Genomic DNA, 25,957 nt, shown 5'->3' with positions numbered 1-25,957 from the left:
TCTTGTATAATTCATTGTAGTCAACAAATGAGCAAAAAGTAAACAACTTCATCAGCTGTTTTATAATTACGTCAGTATTGTGTTCCATACGACGAATTTTCGCGGCTCATTTTGTCGCCGCGTAGGGCGAAATTCGTCGTTCGCTCCAATTGTGTTCCTAGCATAATTGAGTTCGCGGCGACCGACGAAATTTTCGCCGGTGCCGTGATTGTGTGCACTTCCATATACACATATGTGTTTTATTTTTGACGACGAACATACGCCGCGAAAAAATTCGTCGTTCGCTCCAATTGTGTTCCTAGCATTATGCTAGGAACACAATTGGAGCGAACGACGAATTTCGCCCTACGCGGCGACAAAATGAGCCGCGTAAATTTGTCATATCGAACACAATACCGACGAAATTATAAAACAGCTGATGAAGTGGTTTACTTTTTGCTCATTTGTTGACTACAATCATGGTAGAAGAATATAGGTAGACGCGTCGACACAGCTGCTGGGACAATGAACTGTCAAACCAATTTTGGAATTGAAAATGTTAAATGAAAAATTATTTAAATTTGCAAAAAATTTTGAAAAATCGCGAATTATAATAACCTCCTTTTGACTTAGAATAAGAAAACATATAAAAATCTACTTATATTTAAAAAAAACATTTCAATTTTTTGACATATCAATGCTCCCAAGCGTTGATGCATCTACCTGTATTCTTCTGCCATGACTAATGTGACCATTTATATTTTTCGTCAGAGCGGGACGCCTGCGGAATTTTGTAAAAAAAAAACAAATTATGCATTTAGAAACAAATTTTATTCAAAAACGGAGAGAATACGTATAAATCTAATTTATGAAATTAATCTTATGTCTAAGTATTTGTTTTATATTTGTCAGCAGAGCAAATTACTTTTAAAATATCGGGTCTAGTTTTCAAGTAGGAATGGAGCTGATTACATTGTTTGTTGATGTTAGTCTTAGTAATTAAAATAGCTTTTAAAACTGTCACACTTAACTGCGTTTTTTCACTTGTCCATATTTTATTCATTAGGGAAAAAACTCTTTCGACAGGTGCGTTACTTCCAGGCATACATAAAACATACTCAATAATTGTGCGAAAGTTTGTGCAGTTGAGATTATTAGCACGGAAGTGTTTAAACAGCTCCACCCAACGGCCTTCAGTAGCAACATTTTCATCGTTCCAGCTTTTGATTTTTTCAACTGTGACGTAACTGGAAATAAGCGAAAACTCATCGAACACCTCCGTATCTTGGCTACTGCTAAGAAATCTTTGTGTGATCAGCAAATCCGTCACATTCTGTACGTCTTCCTAAGTAGGGACTTTTCTCAAACTTGACCATTCAAATACTGCTAGTTGTGCATTGAACTGGCACCACTGTTCCAAGTATTCTTTACTTGTCTTATAAAAATCCGCTGCCGCAGTTTTCACATTCTGCTCATCAACAGCAACGTCAGTTTTTTTTTGTAATTTTACCAGTTGATTGCGGACGGAATGAGGAAGGAAAATCGAATTCTCTTTAAGTTCTAAGTTAACTCGGAGACGATTAATTTCATTCGCAGACTCTATTGCGGACACGTTTTGTCCCTCGATTTTCAACACGGCTTGATGAAAAATCGCTGTCTGTGCGTGCAAAAAATATAACGACAATTCAGAGCTGGGATTTTCGAAAAACTTTTTTAAAATAGTAGGGCATTTATCTATGCTCAGAAAATAGGTTTTCAAAGGCTGAAACATTTTTAAAATTCTTTCAAGCGCCGGCATTAAAGCAAGCCACCTTGTTTTACTGTAGCCCAACAGTTTCTGATACTCTGTGTCGGTGGAATCACAGAACTCTTAGAATTTCTACCCGAATGCTGTAGATGTAGAAGAATGAATAATTTTTCACAATGATGCATTCGAAGTCAGCAGGGAGACAATCTGCGGCTGTTTTGATAGCATTATGAATTATATGGGCTCCACACCCAATCCCAATGAGCTGCCTTCCGACGGATAGGTTAAATTTCGCGTAAACATTATTTATCCCTTTTCTATTCTTTCCTCCGAAATTGCAGTTTGTATTGTCTGCACAAAATGCCACAGTTTTCTTATTCAAATCATTGCAAGATAATACTTCTTTCAAATAATCCACAATTATATCAGATGATTCGCCTGGCTGCTTTTGAAACTCTAAAATCCTGACTCTCACGCCTTCGTATGGTACAAAATAGCGAACTAAAACAGGGAATAATTTTATTGAGCCATGATTGGAAGCATCGGTTAATAAAGATATGCAGTGGGCTTCGTGAAGGTGTTCTTTCAATTCGTCCATCGCCATAGGTGCCAGCACATTTACAACTATAGCTTGTGATTTTGTTCGGGCACATCTAAATTTTTGCTCAAAACATGTTTGTATTAGATTTGAAGCACAGTCATTCGAACGAAAACTGTGGTTTTCTTGCACTGTGTGGTACGCCCACGCACCCTCCGCTGCAGCTATATCCAAGTCTTTGGAAGTCGCCAAATTTGTTCTTTTAAAAAAAGAAAGCATTGACGAGCTTGAAGCGGCAGCTTGATCAGAAAGCTTGTGTTTTTCCGATTTTAAATGCTTCTCAATATCACTGGCACCACCATGTCTAACACTAAAATCAGTACGACATTTTTCACACGTAACGTCTGATTCACCACTTCTTTGTTTTATAAATGGATACTTATTTTGCAAAGAAATGTTAAAAGTACACTTGCGTTTAGGCATTATTGTAATGTTACAATCACTAACATTGAAAATAAATTGTTTGACCTTGCTCGCCTTCTCCGACTCCGCGATGAAAAGATACCAGAACAATTTAGAGCGTCTATGCTTAGGGTACTGACAGAGTGACAGAAACTTTTTCTGTTTTTATAAGCATTTTTAATTTGGTGATTTCCCTTGTTATGCTGGAGTTAATGTCAACGCCGTCGACGACGCCGAAAAAGTTGAAACAGATTGAACTTTTTCGGCATCGAATTTCTTACGGCGTTAAGATTAACTGCTCTCATAAAATTTCATACGATTCAATTTTGTTGACATTTGACGCCGTCGACGACGTCGACATTAACTCCAGCATTAGCATTATAAAATCTTTCGAGTTAATTTTAATGTTAATGTTGCTTGAAAAAAACTATGCAAATAAATTATATCTTCACTGGGAAAAAAATAACTCATGTATTTTTCATCAATATCAATATCCAGTATTTTCGAAAGCGGGACATTTTTGCTCTCGTTGGGGACAGCGGGACAGATAACCTCAAAGCGGGACGTATGGTCACGTTAGCCATGACTACAATGAATCAGAGAATTGTAAAGTTTATTAAAATTCTTAAAATGAGTAACATAATTTATATTATAGTAAGAGCTTATCTGCTGCCGATTTCCTCCCATACTTCCGTCTTTTTCTTGAACATTCTTGTAGTCTTTTGAGGCCAAATTATACAAGAACTCATGGCTTAACTCTAGTTTAGTAGAAACTCTTCAAATTTTTCGAAATTTTTTTCCAGTGGTAGGTATTTTTATAGGCAATATAGATATCGTTGAAAACAAGTGGTCATATGATGGGGTAAGATGTTACGGTTCGGAAGTTATAGTCAAATTATCGATTTTTTGGACCCGGATTTTTATAAAACCCCCAAAAAGTCAAAAAAGGGTCCATTATGGGGGACAACAAAATTGATGCCAAATTATAGCTGTCACTCTTACCTTTCAAAAATGCTAATCGAAGAAGAGTTTAGTAAGAACTAAACTAGAGTTGTTCCGAACTCATAATTCTTTACGTTCTCTATTATAATTTCACTGATATCCATCTTCACTCAGGCGCAAGTACGCAAATAAATAAACAAATTAATTATGTTTTTTTATACAACTAACAGATAGTAGAGTGACCATAACAACTTTTAAAGTAAAAGGTAACTTTATTTACCAAAAAAACACATAAAATTCGTGCAAGTATGGCCACCCTGTACTGTTTTGTTCGCCGTTCGGCGTATGAAATAGAAATAAAGCTAATTGAGTTCGCGGCGTCCGACGAAATTTTCGCCGGCGCCGTGATTGTGTGCATTTCCATATACACATATGTTTTTTATTTTTGACGACGAACATACCCCGCGAAAAATTCGTCCATGGTAGAGGAATATAGGTAGACGCATCGACACAGCTGTTGGGACAATGAACTGTCAAACCAATTTTGGAATGAAAAACGTTGAATGAAAAATTATTATTATTATAAATTATTTAAATTTGTAAAAATTGTTGAAAAACGCGTATTATAATAACCTCCGAGTGACGTCGTATAAGAAAACATATAAAAATCTACTTATATTTGAGAAAACATTTAAAATGTTTTAACATATGTCGTTCGCTCCAATTGTTTTCCTATCATTATGTGCGGAGAGAGTATCGATGAATAGTTTCACATATCGATATTATCGGGCGAAATGACAGTAATGCTATGGACCGATTTGCATTATTTTTTTATACAAACGTTCGCCATACCCCGATATAGGTTTTTCAAGAAAAAAATATATTTATCTAAATGATGAAGATATTGGTTTGAAAATTATTACATAAGATACTGTTGACTTTCCCTTAGTATTCATTTGGGGCTGAGGAAGTGACCACTACTATCTTTTTAATCTATATATATTAAAATCAATTGTTGTTCGTTAGTAACCAAATCAGCTAAGAACGGCTGGAAGAATTTGAATATTTTATAATGTTCGTCCTACCCCGATGTTGGATTTTATGCAAAGGAAAAGTGACCACTCCTACTTTTACGTCCATTTTTTCGATTTACCTAAAATCCTAATATTTGCCAAAATAATGAAGATATTTGTTCCATAGTTAGTATAAGACGTACTCTTGACTCTCCCTTCAACCCTAGGTATCTGTTTGGGGTCAGAGGAACTGGACACACATACTTCTTTAAATTTATATGCATACAATTTAAAAAATATAGTAACACATCAGTTGAGAACTGCTTGGCCGAATTGACTCAAATTTTCTTTTGGTTATTTGTAATTATAGTGGAAACGTCTTCACGAATGGAAATTTGAGAGAAGCCTCTAGAAAAGCGCGGAATTAAAAAAATTCTATACAATTTTGATTAAAAAATACTTCTCAAAGCATCAGAACATTTAAGACCCCAACGTACTTTAATATTGGGAATAGTAAATAGTTATTGTCGGTTTTGTTTTCACAATGCTAAGAGCTTTAAATTAAATTATAACAAAAAAAAAAACATACAAAAGGATGAATGTTTAGCGGTATTATTATAACTAAACGAAACAAATTTATTTTAACTTCATAGGAATATTGTATAAATGTTCAACAATTAACCTAAATATTTCGCCTTTATTGCGATTTTAACGAACGGCCACATTCACAGATGGATATAGATTAACTGACATAGGATTTTGAACAAACATGGTCTTCTAAAACTTACGAATTCAAAGTTACTTTTGATTTGGAAAATATTGCTAAGACCTTTATAATACTTTGAAGTTTGAGAATTTAATTAAATACGATAATATAGCGAATATAAAGAGGTACTGAAATAAATCATATAGTGTACTTTTCGTAATTTTTTTAACAAATGATTTATAACCTCGCAAATACTTTTGAGGCCTTCAAAATACCTCAAATCGGCAGGTTATATGGGAAATCGGTATTAAAGAACTACACTTAAGTGTACTGAAATCATAAAATGCCTCATTGGAGCACATGTAGTCGACGAATATTAAGAGATAATATTATACGAGGGCTATATCTAATTGAGAACAAATATATACCTTTCGTAACATCAATAATCCTAAGAATAACATGTGCTAAGTCTGAAAGACGCATATTAAGTTTGGTGAGCTCCATCGTAGTTGCAAATAGAGAACGGAGAGGCTAGGTTTTTATGCAACGAAAAAAGCGACCACGCCCAATTTTACGTCCATTTTTCGATTTACCTAAAACCCTATTTGCCAAAATAATGAAGATATCTGGTCCACAATTAGTATACAACGTAATCTTGACTCTCCCTGCAAGCCTAGGTATCTGTTTGGGTCAGAGGAGCTCCCACACCCACGTTTTTAGATCTATATGTAAAATTTTTTAAAAAAGCTTAGTAAAACTCCAGTTAAGGAATACTGGCCCGATTTAACTCATATTTTTTTAAATTATTTGTAATTAAACTGTAAACGTTTTCAAGAAAGAAAATTTTGAGAAAGGTCTCTAGAAAAATTGCAGAACTGTATTAACTGTTCTATTTGAATCTGGAATTTTGTGTAGAATTGTTTCAGAATGCCTTTTGGAATTGAAAATTCTTATTGAAAAAACCTGAGCAATGTTGCATATTTTGTGTACATGCCGTTATATGGTTGCAATAACAAAGTGTTCAATTACTTCTAGAAGCATCAAAACATTTAAAAACTCAACGTGCTTTTAAACTGTTATTGTCGGTATTGATTTCACAATACTCAAAATATTAAATGTCAAATTACAGTTCATTCGGTAGAAATTGGAACAAAAACATGCCATAATTTAATCGACAAAGATTTCTACTTTTTAACATAATATATGGGGTCCCTAACTTTTATAAACCAATGACACGTTATTTATGATAGTTAAATTAAAGTCATATTTCCAGGATTTCTATTAAGAAATTACTATCGATCTTGAGGTCGGAAACTCCAAACAATTGACTAGATATGGAAATAATCCATCCAATGCAAAAATCATTGGGACTGCAATCAGTGAACTACCGAATATGAAGAGGCAATGTAATATGCGTACTATACAAATAGTTGAGCGAATTGAAAATTTAGTAAGAAAAAGATTTATATTATCGGGAACTACGTGCTATCGTCAGTAATTACACAGCTTCCTTGACAATCATGAGGTTTTTCGGTTGGTAAATAAACATCCCAAAAGGTGGGGTTCCCGGGTCAAACTTTTTAGGGTCAATTTTATATAGCTTAGATATACACAAAGGGCCTCAAATATTTTCCTCTATACTCCGCAAAAGTTAAGATAGAGTTTTAAATTTGATGCAGTCCTATGGGTTACATAAAGAATCATTTGTGCAAAATATGTTTCAGGTTGGCCTGCATTGTGATATAGCCCTTTTTTAATTCCTTAAATGTTGGTTATTTGAGATTTAAGAAAGAACAAAACATTCTTCCAAATAATTATAGGTATAGGACCAAACCTTGGTATAACCCTTATATGAATTATATTGACATTTTTGAAATGCATATTAATTTTTCTTTAGTCAAGTCTGTGTGTAAAATTACAGACCGGCAACGCGGTCTGGGCCGAAAACCTCGTGTTTGTCTAGGGCGCTGTGTAATTACTGACGATAGTACATAGTCCCCGTATGACGTTACCTATGAGTTAAGGTTACGGGTTCGTTTAAAGGTTCGGAAGAATTTTCCGATAATATGAATTTTTTTCTTACTAAATTTTCAATTCGCTCAACTATTTTGTATAGTACGCATATTACATTACCTCTTCATATTCGGTAGTTCACTGATTGCAGTCGATTAAATTATGGCATGTTTTTGTTACAATTTCTACCGAATGAAATTTTCAATTCCAAAAGGCATTCGGAAACAATTCTACACAAAATTCCATATCCAAATAGAACAATTAATACAGTTCTACAATTTTTCTAGAGACTTTTCTCAAAATTTTCTTTCTTGAAAACGTTTTAAGTGTAATTACAAATGAAAAAAAAAATAATAATAAAAATACTAAGCTTTTTTAAAAAATTTTACATATAGATCTAAAAACGTGGGTGTGGGAGCTCCTCTGACCCACACAGACCTAGGCTTGCAGGGAGAGTCAAGATTACGTTGTATACTAACTGTGGAGCAGATATTTTCATTATTTTGGCAAATAGGGTTTTAGGTAAATCGAAAAATGGACGTAAAATTGGGCGTGGTCGCTTTTTTCGTTGCATAAAAACCTAACTCGTGGTAGGACGAACATTAAAAAAAATATCCCAATCGTTGCAGCCGTTCTCAACTGATTCAATTACCAACGAACAACAATTGATTATTTTATATATAGATTAGAAGTATGCGTGGTCAGTTCCTCAGCCCCCAAATAAATCCCTAGGGTTGGAGGGAAAGTCAACAGTATCTCGTGTAATAATTTCCAAATCGATCGTTCTCAACAGATTCTGTATAATTAAAATTATCCTAAAATATGGAATGTGTTCTTTCTTAGAATTTGCTCATCACTTACGCAAATGCAACTTTGTGTTTTCGCACAAAGTGAGTGATGTCAAATTCTAACGAATCACTTAGGTTTTTCCGCCACTTTGCAACACCTAGCGTACTCGTTGCTTTTTTCTTCCTTACTTTTTTTTACTTACTTGGCTTTGGACAAACAACTAAACGCTGTCCATCATCTCCACACTCATCATCCCTCATATTCATATTATTGATACAATTTTAAGGTGAGTACCGTCAATATAAAAGTGAGAATCCGCGAGTGTATTTTTTGTATTACTTAAAAAGAGAATATACCAGTGTTTTACACTTACGTCCGTCTTACAGCACCGTAGTTGTTGTTATTCTCTTCAAGAATAACTACAATTCATATTCTCGGTTTCGAAAAATATTAAAAATTGTTGGTGCCAGTATATTCTGTTTAAACTATTTACATTGTTGTTGGTGCTTTTTTAATTCATCGTCCAGTTGACGAAAAAGAAAAATAGAAAAAAAACACTAACAAATATACTGGCTAACCATCAGCACTGCTTGCTTGGATATCGTTGATCGTTTGATACAAGCACACATACATACATATCTTGTTAATATACTAGGTCCCCTCTGTAAGTTAATATACTTAGGGTGTGTGGAAAGTTTTTATTAAAAGTTCAATAATTTATATTATTATTTTTTGATTTTTTTTTTTGTAAAGCGGTAATCATTTTGAAGTTGATTAGTAGGATCAACTACGTTACACCCTACATTCGTCCCGAAAAGCGATTTCGAAAATTTTTTGCATATATATTAAAATCAAATATACAATTTTTATTTAATTTTTCCTAATTATATTTTGATTTGTTTGGAAATTTTGTTGTTGTTGTTGGACTGTAGAGTGCATTTTACAGTCCGTGCACCCTACATTCAGTCAAAATTGTTCTCCGTAAATAAATTCCTGGGTGTTTACCAAAACATTAAACAAAATCTGGTGATCTGAAAAAATTGTGCCTGTTCTGTAATACACTGGGAAAACATATTTTTTATATTCGACAGAGTTTTGCGAGTTTATTTTTACATACAATAAGATAAACCGTGGTTGTTTTTAGTACGGTTTTGTATATTCCGATTTTTTGCAATTTGTCTCCTTTAATTTTCACATATTACTAAAAGCTTAAAATTGATAATTATAACGAAAATTTTCTTGGAGTTTTTCTTTTTTTTTTTTTGATTTTTTTAAAAAAGAAACTAATTGGTGACAATTCCATTTCTTTATTCTTTTGCTCGGAGCGTTTTTATTGATTGTTATCATGTCGCTTACTCCGTTAGATTTTTTCATCAGAGCTGCAGATTCGCTTATTAAGTTTGAAGCCAATTTCATGTCTCTTCGAGAAGAAGACTTTGATATTTATGCACTTGTAGTTGTAGTTCAAGCCTATCGGAACAGGTGATGAAGCGAAAGATACCGTTTCAAAATTCCCTTAAACCATAAGAGTTTTAATTTAGCATGGAAGGCATTGAAGGCGACGTATGGCAATGTCCGCATACTTGTTCATAATCAATTGAGGTTGTTATTCAATATTCCTGTTCTATATAATGAGACTTGTTCCGGTTTAAAAAATATTCAACGAGTAGTAAATGGTTGTATTTCGGCAATGGCGATCTATAAGGTTTCGACAAAAGACTGGGATCCCATATTAGTTTTTATTTGCATTCAACGATTGCCTAAAAATACAGTGACTTTATGGGAACAAACAGTAAAAGATAAATCAGCATTGTCAACTTGGGAAGAATTGGATGTATTTCTTTCAGAGAGAATTCAGACACTTACGTGTCTCAAAGATATTCGGGGCATAGACTCATCTCAAAAGGTTGAAAAGAGGTTCGCTCCCACTTCTCCAAAATGATCTCTACTAAGACATGACGTTCCTCTGCGGGCAAAACTTGCATTCTTTGCCCTAAAATAGTTCACGCGTTGCGTTTGTGCCCCAAGTTTTTAAAATTATCAATTGAGAATGGTTATTCTGTACTTCGTCGATACAGTTGTTGCATGAACTGTTTAACTGTTGGACATGATGTGAAGAACTGTATAAGTAAGCACAGTTGTGGCATGTGTAACAAACGACATCACACGCTATTGCATCGTGAAAGGTCAAATTTCGAAACATCAGTAAGACACACGACTCCGTCTCAAACCCCTGCCAATGTGTCTGCCACAAGATCATCATCAGAACTTTATCCCAATATTCCCACAACTTCATCGGGAATTTCAAGTAGACAGGTCTTTCATGTTTCCCAGAATAGAAGTGTATTGCTAGGGACAGCAATTATACATATTATACATCATGGTGTCACATATCCAGCACGCGCCTTAATTGATCCAGCTTCTGAGGCTTCATTCATTACGGAAAAAATTCAGCGTCAACTAGGGATTTCGACCAATTCCACACTTGCTACGATCTCAGGTGTCAACCAGACTTTAACCACTACGTCGAGAAAAGTGTGTTCAATAAATATTGGTTCACCAATCAATGATTCCCTAAATTGCAATTAACTGCATTGGTAGTCTCCAATATCTCCGATAAGCTGCCATCATTTTCAGTGAGTTCAGACTTAATGTCCCGTCTACTCGATATTCGTCTGGCAGATACACAGTTATTCGACTGTAGACCAGTAGATATGCTGATAGGTGAAGACCTTTATCCAAAAATTATATTACCGGGTACGCATATCAATATCTTAGGTACTTTGGTTGCACAAAATACCATATTTGGGTGGATAGTTACAGGGCCACTTCCATATTCAAATGTCAGGGTATATTCTACGACCATAGCCTATTCGTACGCAGAAGATGTAGACAAAACTCTCCTTCGGTTTTGGGAAATAGAGGACTACCAAAGCGGACTATTCTGTCCCCTTCCGATAAGTTTTGTGAAGATAACTACAAATCTACGACAGTCCCGGACTCTGAAGGCAGGTATATTGTCACCCTGCCTGTTAAGCCAGAATATGTAAATCAGACTGCTTTGGGATATTCGCGAACAAATTGTTTGAAACAATTTCTTCGTAACGAGGCTTCACTTTTACGAAAGCCACATATCAAAAAAATTTACGATGGGGTGGTAAATAAATATTTAAACTTAGATCATATGAGGCCAGTTACGACTCCGTCAGCAAGCACAAATGTTTGCTACTTGCCTCATCATCCTGTAATAAATCCTGAGAAACCAACTACAAAGTTAAGGGTGGTTTTCAATGTCTCAAGTAAAACTTAATGTGGTAAAAGTCTTAACGACATTTTGTATGTGGGCCCTACTTTACAGTTAGACTTAGTTCCGCTTATATTAAGATGGAGGTTATTTAACTACGTGTTTAATTGTGATATAACACAGATGTATCGCCAAATTAGGGTTACTTCCAAACACACCCCTCTCCAAAGAATAGTTTTTAGGGATTCGCCCGATCAACCTGTTCAATATTATGAGCTCCAGACAGTTACTTTCGGTGTAAATTGTGCGCCATATTTGGCTATACGCACTTTGTTGCAACTAGCTGCTGATACAGAAAAAGAATTTCCTTTAGCTGCGCATATACTTAGAAGGTGTATGTATGTCGATGACGTGCTAGCAGGTTATCACGATTTATCCCTTGCTCAAAAGTCACGTGATGAATTAATAGAAGCATTATCGTTAGCTAAATTTGAATTGAGAAAATGGACATCGAATAATCGCACGATCTTAGAAAATTTGCCACTTGAACATTTGTATGACACCCAACTTCTTACCTTTGTAGAAGCCAGTAGCTCAAAGCCATTAGGAATTCGATGGAATGTTCTTTTTCAATGCAGACCCCCTTGTTCAAAAACCTAGTTATACTAAACGAGAAGTGTTATCCTGTATTGCTAAACTTTTTGACCCTGTTGGATGGTTGGGTCCCGTGATAATAGTAGCCAAAATCATAATGCAACGAATATGGCAGGATAAAATAGATTGTGACGAGTCACTACCGTCTGCGACGGCAAGTGAGTAGCAAAAGTTTGTTATAAGTTATAAAGATATCAATTCCATCCAAATTCCTCGTTGGGTTCGGTATGTTCAAACTGTCAGGTACAGCTTCACGTTTTTTTTGATGCCTCAGTAAAGGCATACGCGGGGGTAATATACATACGTGTTGTCGCTCCGAATGGGAACGTTTTCACTGATTTGCTTTCTTGTAAGACCAAGGTGGTTCCCCTTAAGTCGATTTCTTTTCCAAGGTTGGAACTCTGTGGGGCAGTTTTAGCGTCCGAGCTTTTAAAATCTATTATTTCTGAAATTGGAATAGAAGTGCATGTTGGACCGATTCCACGATTGTCCTCTCCTGGCTTAAAAAATCTCCTTCTACGTGGACATTTGTGGCTAATAGGGTGTGCAGAATACATGAGAACATACGTGAGGGAACCTGGTACCACGCGCGTTCGGAAGATAATCCAGCGGATTTAGGTAGTCGAGGGCTTTCGCCTGCTGAGTTGGCGATGTCTCAAATTTGGTGGCGTGGTCCTGAATGGCTTAGCGTAGACAGTTCCCATTGGAATCTTTCAGATTTATCCACCCTTGATACCGACTTAGAGATGCGCACCGTTAAGAGCCATGTAACACTTTTCTCTAACTATACGGATATTTAAGAAAGGTTTTCATCACTAAACACGGCGATACGTGTAGTTGGATATGTTTTTCGGTTTTTTTATAAAACCCACCCTCTGCATAAAGGCAAGCATAGTTTTGAAGAGAGAACTCTGTCAAGTTCTGAAATCAATAGGTTTAAATCACGTTTAGCGTTGTTATCCCAAAAGGTAGAATATAATTGTTTACTTAAAAATAGACAATTGGATTCTAAAAGTTCAATCTTGTCGTTAAATCCCTTTTTTGATGAGGTTGGAATTATGAGGTTAAATGGTCGTTTAGTAAGATCCCCTACTCTTTCCTATTCCGAACGTCATCCCATCTTGCTGCCGTATCACTGCAAATTTACTCATTTGCTAGTAAATGACGTTCACATAAGGTCCATTCATGGACAAAATCAACTAATGTTGCGAATTATTCGTAGTGAATATTGGATTCCTCGGCTAACGACTTTACTTCGAACTATAATCAGTAGATGTAAACGTTGCTCATTGTATAAAAATCGAGCTTGTACTCAAATTATGGCAGCTCTCCCCCCGGAGAGGACAAGCTTTACCAGGCCATTTGCTACGACCGGTGTAGACTTTGCTGGTCCAATTGAGATCAAATCCTTTACTGGTAGGTGCTGTAAGATAACCAAAGGTTTTGTATGCGTTTTCGTATGTTTTTCTACAAAAGCTATACATTTAGAAGCCGCTTCAGATTTGTCTACGACAACTTTCCTAGCTGCCTTCTACAGGTTTATTTCGCGTAGAGGCTGTCCTAAAACTTTTCTGATAACGGCACCAATTTCGTTGGAGCTTCTAGGAAATTAGAGAAAGATTTTAAAGTTATTTTGGAAGAAAGTCGTGAGCGTGAATGTTCCAAATTGCAATGTCAAGAGGTTTCATGGAATTTCATTGCTGCTGGGGCCCCACATATGGGCGGTGTGTGGGAGGCGGCCGTGAAGAGTTTCAAATTACATTTTAGGAAATGTGCTAATAACGCTAAATATACGTTCGAGGAGTTATCGACTCTTCTATCGAGAATTGAAGCATTCACAAGTGGCACTTACTCCAGGTCATTTTTTAATAGGCGCTCCGATTCTTGCTCCTCCGGAGCCATTGATAAACGAATGTCCCCTGCATATCGTGAATCGATTTAGAAAAATGAAAGCGTTAACTTAACAATTCTACCTCCGGTGGAAGGAAGAGTATTTAAAAAATCTTCATAAACGTTACAAATGGAAATTTCCGGAACACGATATACAGACGGATGATTTAGTGGTTATTCGTAATGAACAACTACCACCTACGTCGTGGAAACAATCGCGTGGCAGATATTCGCACAGAAAACGGTGTTGTAAGACGACCAATAGTAAAGTTGGTCATTCTGGCCAACGAATAGTTGTTTTTTGTAATTATTTTCGGCATCTCTCCCTTTTTCGCAGAATGGAAAACATGAGCAAGATTACCGCTACCCTCCCCAATATTGAGGACGAACTTTTAATGTCTGATGAGGAGAGGGACCTCCAAAACCAACTGGCTCCTGAAGCTAGCTCGGATACAAAGCCAATTAATAGTGATCAAATGGAGGCCACTCCTATCCGGGAGATTGCACAAAGCCCTCCTGTAGAAAATAGTGCCCTTCTGGCAAGTCGAGCCGAAGTGACTCCTATCCGGGAGATTGCACCCACACTTCGTGCCTCCAGTACAGTGGTAGAAGATACGGAAGCAGCTCCTATCCGGGAGATTGCACTTAAGTCTTCCGTTGAGGTTATTAATAATTCCGCATCCGCGGTTCAGAATAGGTCGACACCGTCGACCGCTCCGGCATGGAAAAACTCAGGTTCGAGTAGTAGCAATCAACGATGTGCCTTTTGCAATCAGGGCCATAAAATTCGGTACTGCCGTAAGTTCCGTAGACCACTTTTATAGAAATTGCCCAAGTCCTAGAAGATGTCAAATATGTCAGCGGGATCACCATACCCGTTTGCATCCTACCAACAATTCCCCAAATCCTGATCTTAGAAATCCAAACGGCAGACAAATTGTTCCTCATTGTTCCGTTCCCAATTCTTCCTCTGAAATGTCTCCGTTCCTTCCCTTTGACAATCCTATCTCCTTGTCCGTTCCTTTGTTTTCCTTTCAACCTACTGTAACATTAGCGCCCACCATTATATTAAATCTTCAATTGGGCAATAGAAAAATTCCTGTCCGAGCTCTGTTGGATACTTGCTCGGGGCATAGTAGAATTTGTCAGTCTCTTGTGCAGAAACTACAATTGGGTATGGTGCCAATGGGACAGGGAATGTTTTCCCAAATTAAAGTAGAGTCCAAGTATGAACGGACTCAAAACGTAATGCTGTTCGCTCAGATGATGCCATTACACCACATCGTAAAGCCTTCAGCGTCCGCACCGGAGAGCATTAAGGAACATTACGCGGGTCTGCAACTTGCGGTTGCTCACCATTTTTGGTTGCGTTATTATGGGCCCTTGTAGTATGTAGTCGTAGTTTTACCTTTAAGTCATATTGAGTCATCCTGACCAAGCTGTAGAAGGCAATTTTTCGTTGCCTGTGGCTCTCCGAGCCAATAGTATTAAGATACAATTGATTAATAAATGGATTTATAACGTACGCTCACTATTGACGGTTCTATCCTTGAATTTATTTTACACAGATAAAAATAGCTTATAAGTACTTCATAAGTTGCTGGATGTTCGAAGGCGGCCGGCAAATGTATAATTAAAATTATCCTAAAATATGGAATGTGTTCTTTCTTAGAATTTGCTCATCACTTGCGCAAATGCAACTTTGTGTTTTCGCACAAATTCTAACTAATCACTAAGGTTTTTCCGCCACTTTGCAACACCGTGCGTACTCGTTGCTTTTTTACTTACTTGGCTTTGGATATTCGTCCGCAAGAAACCACCACCAATTGTAATAAAGGTAAAAATATTGTTTTTCCGAACAATATTTGAATAAATTTTTTAAATTATTAGGAACAGTAAAACCTTTTGTTTTGTCTACGCAAACAGATATATATATATATATATATATATATATATATATATATATATATATATATATATATATATATATATATATATATATATATATATATATATATATATATATATATATATAAATAAGTTTGCCGAATTATATTGTAATCAGATTCAGATTTGGATATAGCTCCCATATATATTTTCGACCGATTTCGTTCATTTGATGCATCAAACACAATATGAATGTACGATTCCAATGAAATTTGGAATATGTGACGGGATTTTATCCGAAAATAAATTTGTCAAATTATATTGAAATCGGTTAAGATTTGGATATAGATCCTATATATATTTTCGGTCGATTTCAAGCATTTGATACACCAAACACGCTATGTATCCCCAATTTCAATGAAATTTGAAACGTGTGATAGATTTTAGCTAAAAAATTGATTTCCCAAATTATATTGAAATCGGTTCAGATTTCGATATAGCTCCCATATATATTTTCGACCGATTTCATGTATTTGATGCATCAAACACGCTATGTATCTCTAATTTCAATGAAATTTGGAATGTGTAGCGGAAATTAAAGCAAATATACATTTGTCAAATTATATTAAAATCGGTTCAGATTTGGATATAGCTCTCATATATATTTTCGAACGATTTCATGTATTTAATGCACCATACAGGATATGTATGTTCGATTCCAAAGAAATTTGGAATATGTAACGGGATTTTTATTAGAAAATAAATTAGTCAAATTATATTGAAATCGGTTCAGATTTGGATATATATATATAAATAAATATAAATATATATAAATATATATATATATATTTTCTGCCGATTTCAAGCATTTGATGCACCAAACACGATATGCATGTCGATTCCTATTAATTTTGAAATGTGTGACGGGATTTTGAGCAGAAAATAAATTAGTCTAATTATATACGGTTCAGATTTGGATATAGCTCCCATATATATTTTCGGTCGATTTCAGATATTTGATGCACCAAACACGATACGTATGTCCGATTCCAATGAAATTCGGCATGAGTGACTAAATTTGGAACAAAAATAAATTTGTCATCTATCTATACCTTCTATCTTCTTCTTCTATATATATAAAAATCAATTTTTGTTCGTTGGTAATGGAATCAGTTGGAAACGGCCGGACCGGTTTGCATTATTGCGATTTATCTAAAATCCTTATATTTGCCAAAATAATGAAGATTCCATCCAACCCTAAGTATTTATTTGGGGCAGAGGAACTGACCACGACTACTTTTTAATCTATATATATATATAAATCAATTGTTGTTCGTTAGTAATCAAATCAGATAAGAATGGCTGGACGGATTTGAATATTTTTTAAAATGTTCGTCCTACCCCGATGTTGGTTTTTATGCAAAGGAAAAATGACCACGCCTACTTTTACGTCCATGTTGCCAAAATAATGAAGATATTTGTTCCATAGTTAGTATATGACGTACTCTTGACTCACCCTTCAACCCTAGGTATCTGTTTGGTCAGAGGAACTGGCGTCACATACTTCTTTAAATTTATATGCATACAATTTAAAAATATAGTAACACATCAGTTGAGAACTGCTTGGCCGAATTGACTCAAATTTTCTTTTGGTTAGTTGTAATTATAGTGGAAACGTTTTCACGAATGAAAATTTTGAGCGAAGCCTCTAGAAAAGCGCGGAAGTAAAAAACTTGAATTTTCTATTTTGATAAGGAATTTTGTATAGAATTGTTTCAGAATGCCACATGAAATTGAAAATTCTTTTTGAAAAAAATCGAGGAATTTTGCATATTTTCTATACAATTTTGATTAAAAAATACTTCTCAAAGCATCAAAACATTTAAGACCCCAACGTACTTTAACATTGGGAATAGTAAATAGTCATTGCCGGTATTGTTTTCACAATGCTAAGAGCTTTAAATGTCAAATTACAGTTAATTCGGTAGAAATTATAACAGAAAAAAACATACAAAAGGATGAATGTTTAGTGGTACTGAAATAAATCATATAGTGGACTTTTCGTAAATTTTTTAACAAATGATTTATAACCTCGCAAATACTTTTGAGGCCTTCAAAATACCTCAAATCGGCAGGTTATATGGGAAATCAGTATTAAAGGACTACACTTAAGTGTACTGAAATCATAAAATGCCTCATGTGGCATTCTGAAACAATTCTATACAAAATTCCTTATCAAAATAGAAAATTCAAGTTTTTTACTTCCGCGCTTTTCTAGAGGCTTCGCTCAAAATTTTCATTCGTGAAAACGTTTCCACTATAATTACAACTAACCAAAAGAAAATTTGAGTCAATTCGGCCAAGCAGTTCTCAACTGATGTGTTACTATATTTTTAAATTGTATGCATATAAATTTAAAGAAGTATGTGACGCCAGTTCCTCTGACCAAACAGATACCTAGGGTTGAAGGGTGAGTCAAGAGTACGTCATATACTAACTATGGAACAAATATCTTCATTATTTTGGCAACATGGACGTAAAAGTAGGCGTGGTCATTTTTCCTTTGCATAAAAACCAACATCGGGGTAGGACGAACATTTTAAAAAATATTCAAATCCGTCCAGCCATTCTTATCTGATTTGATTACTAACGAACAACAATTGATTTATATATATATATAGATTAAAAAGTAGTCGTGGTCAGTTCCTCTGCCCCAAATAAATACTTAGGGTTGGATGGAATCTTCATTATTTTGGCAAATATAAGGATTTTAGATAAATCGCAATAATGCAAACCGGTCCGGCCGTTTCCAACTGATTCCATTACCAACGAACAAAAATTGATTTTTATATATATAGAAGAAGAAGATAGAAGGTATAGATAGATGACAAATTTATTTTTGTTCCAAATTTAGTCACTCATGCCGAATTTCATTGGAATCGGACATACGTATCGTGTTTGGTGCATCAAATATCTGAAATCGACCGAAAATATATATGGGAGCTATATCCAAATCTGAACCGTATATAATTAGACTAATTTATTTTCTGCTCAAAATCCCGTCACACATTTCAAAATTAATAGGAATCGACATGCATATCGTGTTTGGTGCATCAAATGCTTGAAATCGGCAGAAAATATATATATATATATTTATATATATTTATATTTATTTATATATATATATCCAAATCTGAACCGATTTCAATATAATTTGACTAATTTATTTTCTAATAAAAATCCCGTTACATATTCCAAATTTCTTTGGAATCGAACATACATATCCTGTATGGTGCATTAAATACATGAAATCGTTCGAAAATATATATGAGAGCTATATCCAAATCTGAACCGATTTTAATATAATTTGACAAATGTATATTTGTTTTAATTTCCGCTACACATTCCAAATTTCATTGAAATTAGAGATACATAGCGTGTTTGATGCATCAAATACATGAAATCGGTCGAAAATATATATGGGAGCTATATCCAAATCTGAACCGATTTCAATATAATTTGGGAAATCAATTTTTTAGCTAAAATCTATCACACGTTTCAAATTTCATTGAAATTGGGGATACATAGCGTGTTTGGTGTATCAAATGCTTGAAATCGACCGAAAATATATATAGGATCTATATCCAAATCTTAACCGATTTCAATATAATTTGACAAATTTATTTTCGGATAAAATCCCGTCACATATTCCAAATTTCATTGGAATCGTACATTCATATTGTGTTTGATGCATCAAATGAACGAAATCGGTCGAAAATATATATGGGAGCTATATCCAAATCTGAATCTGATTACAATATAATTCGGCAAACTTATTTTTGTTCCAAATTCCGTTACGTTTTCCAAATTTGGAGACTGTATCTGTAATCGATCAATATATATGTGTACATAAAATCTAAATTTTTGGGAGGTACCTCCGATTCTGATTCTATATCTCCAGTTCCAAGTGGAATTTCAAAAATATTTATAGCCTATGTTACTTTCATTCGATGTGGTATACTTGTAAATTTTCAGGAAAATCTAATCAGCAGTTTTCGAGTCCATAAATTACAAACATTTTCCTCTTTTATAGATATAGATACTGTTATTATTTCGATGAGTTACATACGGAATGACGAACTTAATATACCCTCCATACCATGTATGGTGGAGGGTATAATAAAGTGTAATTCATAGTAAAAACCAGCGTTCGAAAATAAACATTATGGTACAGTACCATAGTGTTCTGTACCGTACCGAGGTGGAGTGGTACACTACGATAGTGTACCGTACCGGAACACAACCCTTAAAAAATATTTTAGTGATACTGTACCGGAGCACAACGATAATCGTACTGTACCGCAGTCGGAGCACTAAAAAACGTAGTGTTCCGCAGTCGGAGCACTACAAAATCGTAGTGTTCCGCAGTCGGAGCACTACAAAATCGTAGTGTACCACATGGCGGAACATTAAAAAATAATGTACCGGTAGTGTACCACATGTGTGTTGTTTACGATTTGGGAAAAATTGAATGTTTGATGTTTTTATAATGTAAATATAAATAATACAATTCAATATTATGAAAATAATTGCTGGATTTATTTTCTTTGCGAAATTGAAGAAAGTATAAAAATATGAGATTAGGTAGAAAGGATAAAAAGGAAAATTAAATTGAAAATTTAAATTCTCCGTGAAAAAGGGTATTTTAGTGGTTGCCACAAGTCTTTATGGATACGCCTGAAATTCGGCCTATTGCGTTATATATGAACCAGTAAAAAGGTTCATTCATTTAAAAACAAAAATTCTACGAATGAATGCAAGAATATGGGAAATAAAAGTTAGTGCCATAAAATTGTATATTTTGGTAAAATGTCAAGTTTGTTTTATTATCTTAGGTGGGCCGCTAAATAAAATCAATGAATGGTTTTTATGCAGATTATGTACCTGTTACTTTGTGGTACCGAAAAATCAGTGAATGTAGGCGCAAAAAATTAAATATTTTTTAAAGTATGGCTGAGGGTTTAAAATCAGTTTTATGATTTAGCCTTAAATAAACCAAACATTGTACAGGTACCACATCAAAATATGTGCTGATATCCAGAATATAGTTTGCCACAATTTCGCATCGGAGTACAGGTAGTCTTTTATTATTAAGAACAATATTTGTTACAATATATGCAAAAAAGCCGATATCCTGCTGTTTAGTTCTTCTCAAACGTTCAGCAAATAATTACAAAAATGCAATACAAATGAATCAAACGAAGTTGTGTGTAATTTGCAAAGTTGTAAGAACAAGATTTTAAGTGTACATTCCGGAAATATAGAAAGACACTTAAAGAGATCACATCCTGAGCAATATGCAAACTATATTGAACAAAAACGTGCAATGAAATTACAAAATTGTGTTAACGAAGTATTACTGCGAAGAAATGTAAATCCGAGGAACATCGAACTAGCAATAGTGGAACTATTCACCAAAAATGGACGTCCTCTGCATATGGCCGAAGATAGGGCCTTCAAAATTCTTATGGAACCAGTTTTAAGTTTGCTCGGAATAACAGTCAATGAGCATAATATAATGGAGCGAATTATCGCATTTTCCACAAATATTAGAACGGAAATATCTAATGATTTAAAAGGGACATTGTTTTCTCTTAAGATTGATGTAGCAACCAGGTGGGATTTGAGCATGCTCGGTATAAATGTTCAATACATCAAAAATGGTAAAATCATTGTTAAAACATTGGCAGTAAAAGAGCTGAAATCAAGTCATACCGGTGAATATATAAAATCTATTATATTGGAAGTTCTAAGAGAATATGGTGTTGATGTACGCAACATTTTTACCATTACAACCGACAATGGATCTAACATGTTAAAAACGGTAAAAGTGCTGAATTCGGAGTTACAAATGCTTATGGAAGAGGAATCTCAGGATAGCGAAGAAGAAGTTGATTGTGAAATATCGATTTATGAAATTGAGTCAATCGACTTTAATGTATCCTCACACCATATTACTAACATTCGTTGTGGTGCCCATACGCTACAGCTGTGTGTAAATTATGTTCTAAAATAGCCTACAATAAAAGAAAAAACTGAAAACCTAAGACTCGTAGTGAAAAAACTTCGAAGTAAAACGTATATGAGTATTTTTAAAAATGGGCTCCACAAGAAACCTATAATTGACTGTATAACAAGATGGAATACAATATGATTGATATGACAACATACAATATGATTGAAAGACTGCTGGAAATAAGAGAAGTTGTAACTACATTAAGCAAGGATAATTCGAAATTCATTAGTTCTGCTGACTGGTCTTTCGCAAGTGAATTTATTGGAATATTTAAACCTATTTACACAGCTACAATGAAACTACAAACTGAACAGCTGTGTTATAGCGAACTATATATTGTAACAATGGATATTACATTCCAAATAGATGCTTTACCAAATACCGAAATGAAAGTGATACTGAAAGAATCATTGAAGACAGGAATGGATAAACTTTTTGATAACGAACTTTTCAACGCAGCCGTGTATTTGGATCCACGTATTAAAGTCTGTATGACAAGCGAACAGAAAACTAGAGCGCAGATGTACATAGTGTCGTTATATAAGCGAATATACTCAAAAGAAGGTACGTTTGCTATATTAATACCAAAAATACATACATATGTTTTTAACTATTACCCTTATTTCTTCAGATTCTACAACAGACAATACGGCCTGCACAATACTGGATGAAACTCCATCAACAAGTAATGCATGCACACCGAAATCCTTTTCCGATTACCTGCAAACTTTAGATCTTACCACGCCTACACAGAGTTCTTCAAACATTGATAATTTTGAATCCGATCTATCCACTTATGAAAGAAAATCTAGATTGCCACTAAATGCAAATGTTTTACAATATTGGGATTCTTCATTATTAGTGGCATTGCGAATATTTTACTGGCGATACCATCAACACAAGTAAGCGTGGAACGTTTATTTTCAGCTATGAAATATATGTTATCCGATCAGCGCAATCGATTGTCACCGTTAAATTTGGAGCATATATTAATGGTAAAAGCCAATGGGATTTTTAATTACCAATTGGGATCAGATTAATGTTCTTACTGGTGTACTTATATTTTTAGTTTATTACATTTCCTTTTTTACTTTCTATTTATATTATGTTTATTATATTTAACTTGTTTAATTAATTCAATTTTTATTAAAAAATACATTTATGTAATAACAATTAAATACTTATAAATAAATCAGTATTAAGTATGTTTCATTGACATATGACAGTACGTTGTTTTATTTGTTCTTTAATTTCCACTTATACAAAGAGTGATACTAACATCGAATTTTATGTAATTTTGCAAGGTTGGATAATCTTTAATTTCTTTTATTATAATCATTTTATTCATTTGCAATGCTACATACTAAAAAATCAAATCTTTAATATTATTTTCCCAAATCATAAAAAAGCGTATTGATGCCAGTACATTTTTTTAATGTGGTACACTACGATTTTTTAGTGCTCCGATTGCGGAACACTACGTTTTTTAGTGCTCCGACTCCGGAACACTACGATTTTTTAGTGCTCCGACTGCGGTACACTACGATTTTTTAGTGCTCCGACTGCGGTACAGTACGATTATCGTTGTGTTCCGGTACAGTATCACTAAAATATTTTTTAGTGGTAGTGTACCGGTACACTACCGCTAAAAATTTTTTTAGTGATACTGTACCGGTACAGTGCACTATGTTAGTGTACTGTTTATTTTCGAACGCTGGTAAAAACTGAATAAAAACTGGCCAGTAGTTACATGTATCACTATAGACTAAACATAATTGTTAACTGAGTTCATTCACAACCGGCAAAATGAGCGATCGCAATCAATCGCGTACGATCGTTTGTAATGTGTGCGCGAACATTTTGAGCACTGTGGAATAAAAAAAATGAGAAAATTAAATGAAATGCTAAATATTTCTTTTTAAATCACGTTCTATGTTTTTCTAAAGATTCATTTCGTCAGAAATGGTATGTCTTGTACATACATACTTTGTAATACGCATTTTGGTTAGAACTAAATTTTAATATTTTTTTTTTTAACAATTTACATATAATTGATAAGATCACAAACATAAAGCAGTGTTCTACCTTGATTCCATTGTACCATGGATACGAGGGCGATTCGGAAACTTCTTAGCCCACAACGAAAAAGAATAGTTTTTCAAAAATATTTGTACTTTTCAATATAATCTCCTGAAACGTCAATTTACTTAATCCAACGCTTTTCTAGCAAATTTATCCCTTGATTTAAATAGTTTTCCTCAAGGTCTTCAAAACAGTGGTTTATAACTGTGCTGCTGCGTTGTCTTAATGAAAAATATTTTTTTGTGTTGTAAGCCAGGGCATTTTTCTCGAATTTGTATTGATCCAAAGGCATTACTACTCTGAATTTATTGTTGTACCCTTTTGCAGATAGTCAATCAATAAAATACCTTTGAAGTCCCAAAAACCGTTTCCTGCCGATTGAATTGTTCCCAGATTGAAGGATTTCCCAAATCGAAACAAAACTTAACATGTGTTCATAACAGAGAGGGAAGTTTCCAAAACTCTTAACTTTTTTCTGTTTATACTGCGCGTTTTTTGCTAGGCTAGGAAGTTTCTGAACTGCCCTCGTAGATCATAAAAAATAACGGCCTAGGAATTTACATTGGAATTTATCTGAAAATAACTCAATAAACTTAAATCAACCAGTCACAATCGTAATGATGAAAAGGTGATGAAAATAGGGACTGGAAAAAGATCATTGATCAACAAGAATGAATCACTTACACTAGATTGGAAAGTATCCTCTGAGTGTTCCCTCTCGGATCACTGAAATATAGTTTTTATAGTAGAATGCATTAATCAGAAACCTCATAGAAACCCAATTGGGACAAATTTGATTCTTTATTTGAGATTCTACTTTATCAAGACTACACCGTTTGGGTGATTTGACTCGAACCTCAAACTTAGACGTAGACAACTGCTATTAGAATTGCTGTCCACTTACATACCTGGACACAATTAAAGGAGGGAGAGCAGACGATTATGTAATAGGCCTAACAAGACCAAACTGCGCACCTTTAACAAGCACAATTGTGAAGTCAAGAAGGCCCAGCGCAAGCCATGGATCTGCATCAATGAATTAAAAGAGAAGGTTAATTATGCTGCCAGATTCCGTAAAGTCCTTTCAAAGGATCCTTAATCTAAAGGAAGTATAAGCCGGATCGATGGCACGGCTGATTCCGGTCTAGAGACTCTTAAGGTGAGAATACATAAAACGCTTCTCTGACTGGCTTGAGTCAAAGGCTGGCTTTTCCGTAGAGGAATGAGTCTTAGGTTGACTTAGTTTGATTTAGGCCGTACACTCCTTTGTTCTTTTCCAAAGAAGCCATCCAATGACTTAAGCCATACAGAAGCGATAATCAATCGGCAACTTGATCGAATCGATCGCCATTGCACAGTGGAGTAAATCGATCTGATTGATACAATTATAAGCGTTCCCAAAATCAAGTGACCCACAGACACTTTCAAACCCCTTAAATAACCTGTCTACGCCTGCCGCACTTTCCGTAACATACATCCCTATTAGTCTCTCGTTGAAATCAAAGCTCAATTTCCTCCGATTCCCATCAGCACTGCTCAGCGTGTCTATATGAAAGGCAAATCTGTTGAGAGAGCGCAGCATGATGTCATGTATATTGCCTCCCACTGCCATCAGCACTGTTTGCTCAGCGTGCCTACATGAAATGCAAATCTGTTGAGAGAGCGCAGCATGATGTCATGGGCAGCTTTTCCCGATATTGAGGGACCCCTTAGCAATGTCACACTACATTCCATTTATAAATCCCTCTCAGAACTTGAGGTACCCAGCTCCTCGTAGAATAGATTCATGACATGATCAGTAGCAGGATAGACAATACGCACATTAAAGAGAGCTCTATTAGGAGATCGGTCTCCAGGGGAACATCGCAGGGCGGTGTTCTATCATCATAATTGTGGTTGATAGTCATCATGGATCTGGAACAAACTGAGACAAAG

At 34.9% G+C, this 25,957-nt stretch overlaps 1 protein-coding gene across 1 annotated transcript; it reads right to left on the bottom strand.

Annotated features, from left to right (window-relative positions):
• Nucleotides 1–733: 733 nt before the first annotated feature.
• LOC131804864 (uncharacterized) lies at nucleotides 734–3,865 on the bottom strand. Its single transcript, XM_059128115.1, has 2 exons — nucleotides 3,729–3,865; nucleotides 734–3,312 (listed from the first exon to the last, which is right to left on the bottom strand). The coding sequence occupies exon 2, from the start codon at nucleotides 2,745–2,747 to the stop codon at nucleotides 1,839–1,841; it is 909 nt and encodes a 302-aa protein (XP_058984098.1). The 5' UTR covers nucleotides 2,748–3,312; nucleotides 3,729–3,865; the 3' UTR covers nucleotides 734–1,838.
• Between the last annotated feature and the right edge of the window lie 22,092 nt (nucleotides 3,866–25,957).

The sequence above is a fragment of the Musca domestica genome, unplaced genomic scaffold (assembly GCF_030504385.1).
Source record: "Musca domestica strain aabys unplaced genomic scaffold, Musca_domestica.polishedcontigs.V.1.1 5, whole genome shotgun sequence".
In the NCBI taxonomy this organism is placed as follows: domain Eukaryota; kingdom Metazoa; phylum Arthropoda; class Insecta; order Diptera; family Muscidae; genus Musca; species Musca domestica.
This window is presented reverse-complemented; position numbering and strand designations above follow the sequence as displayed.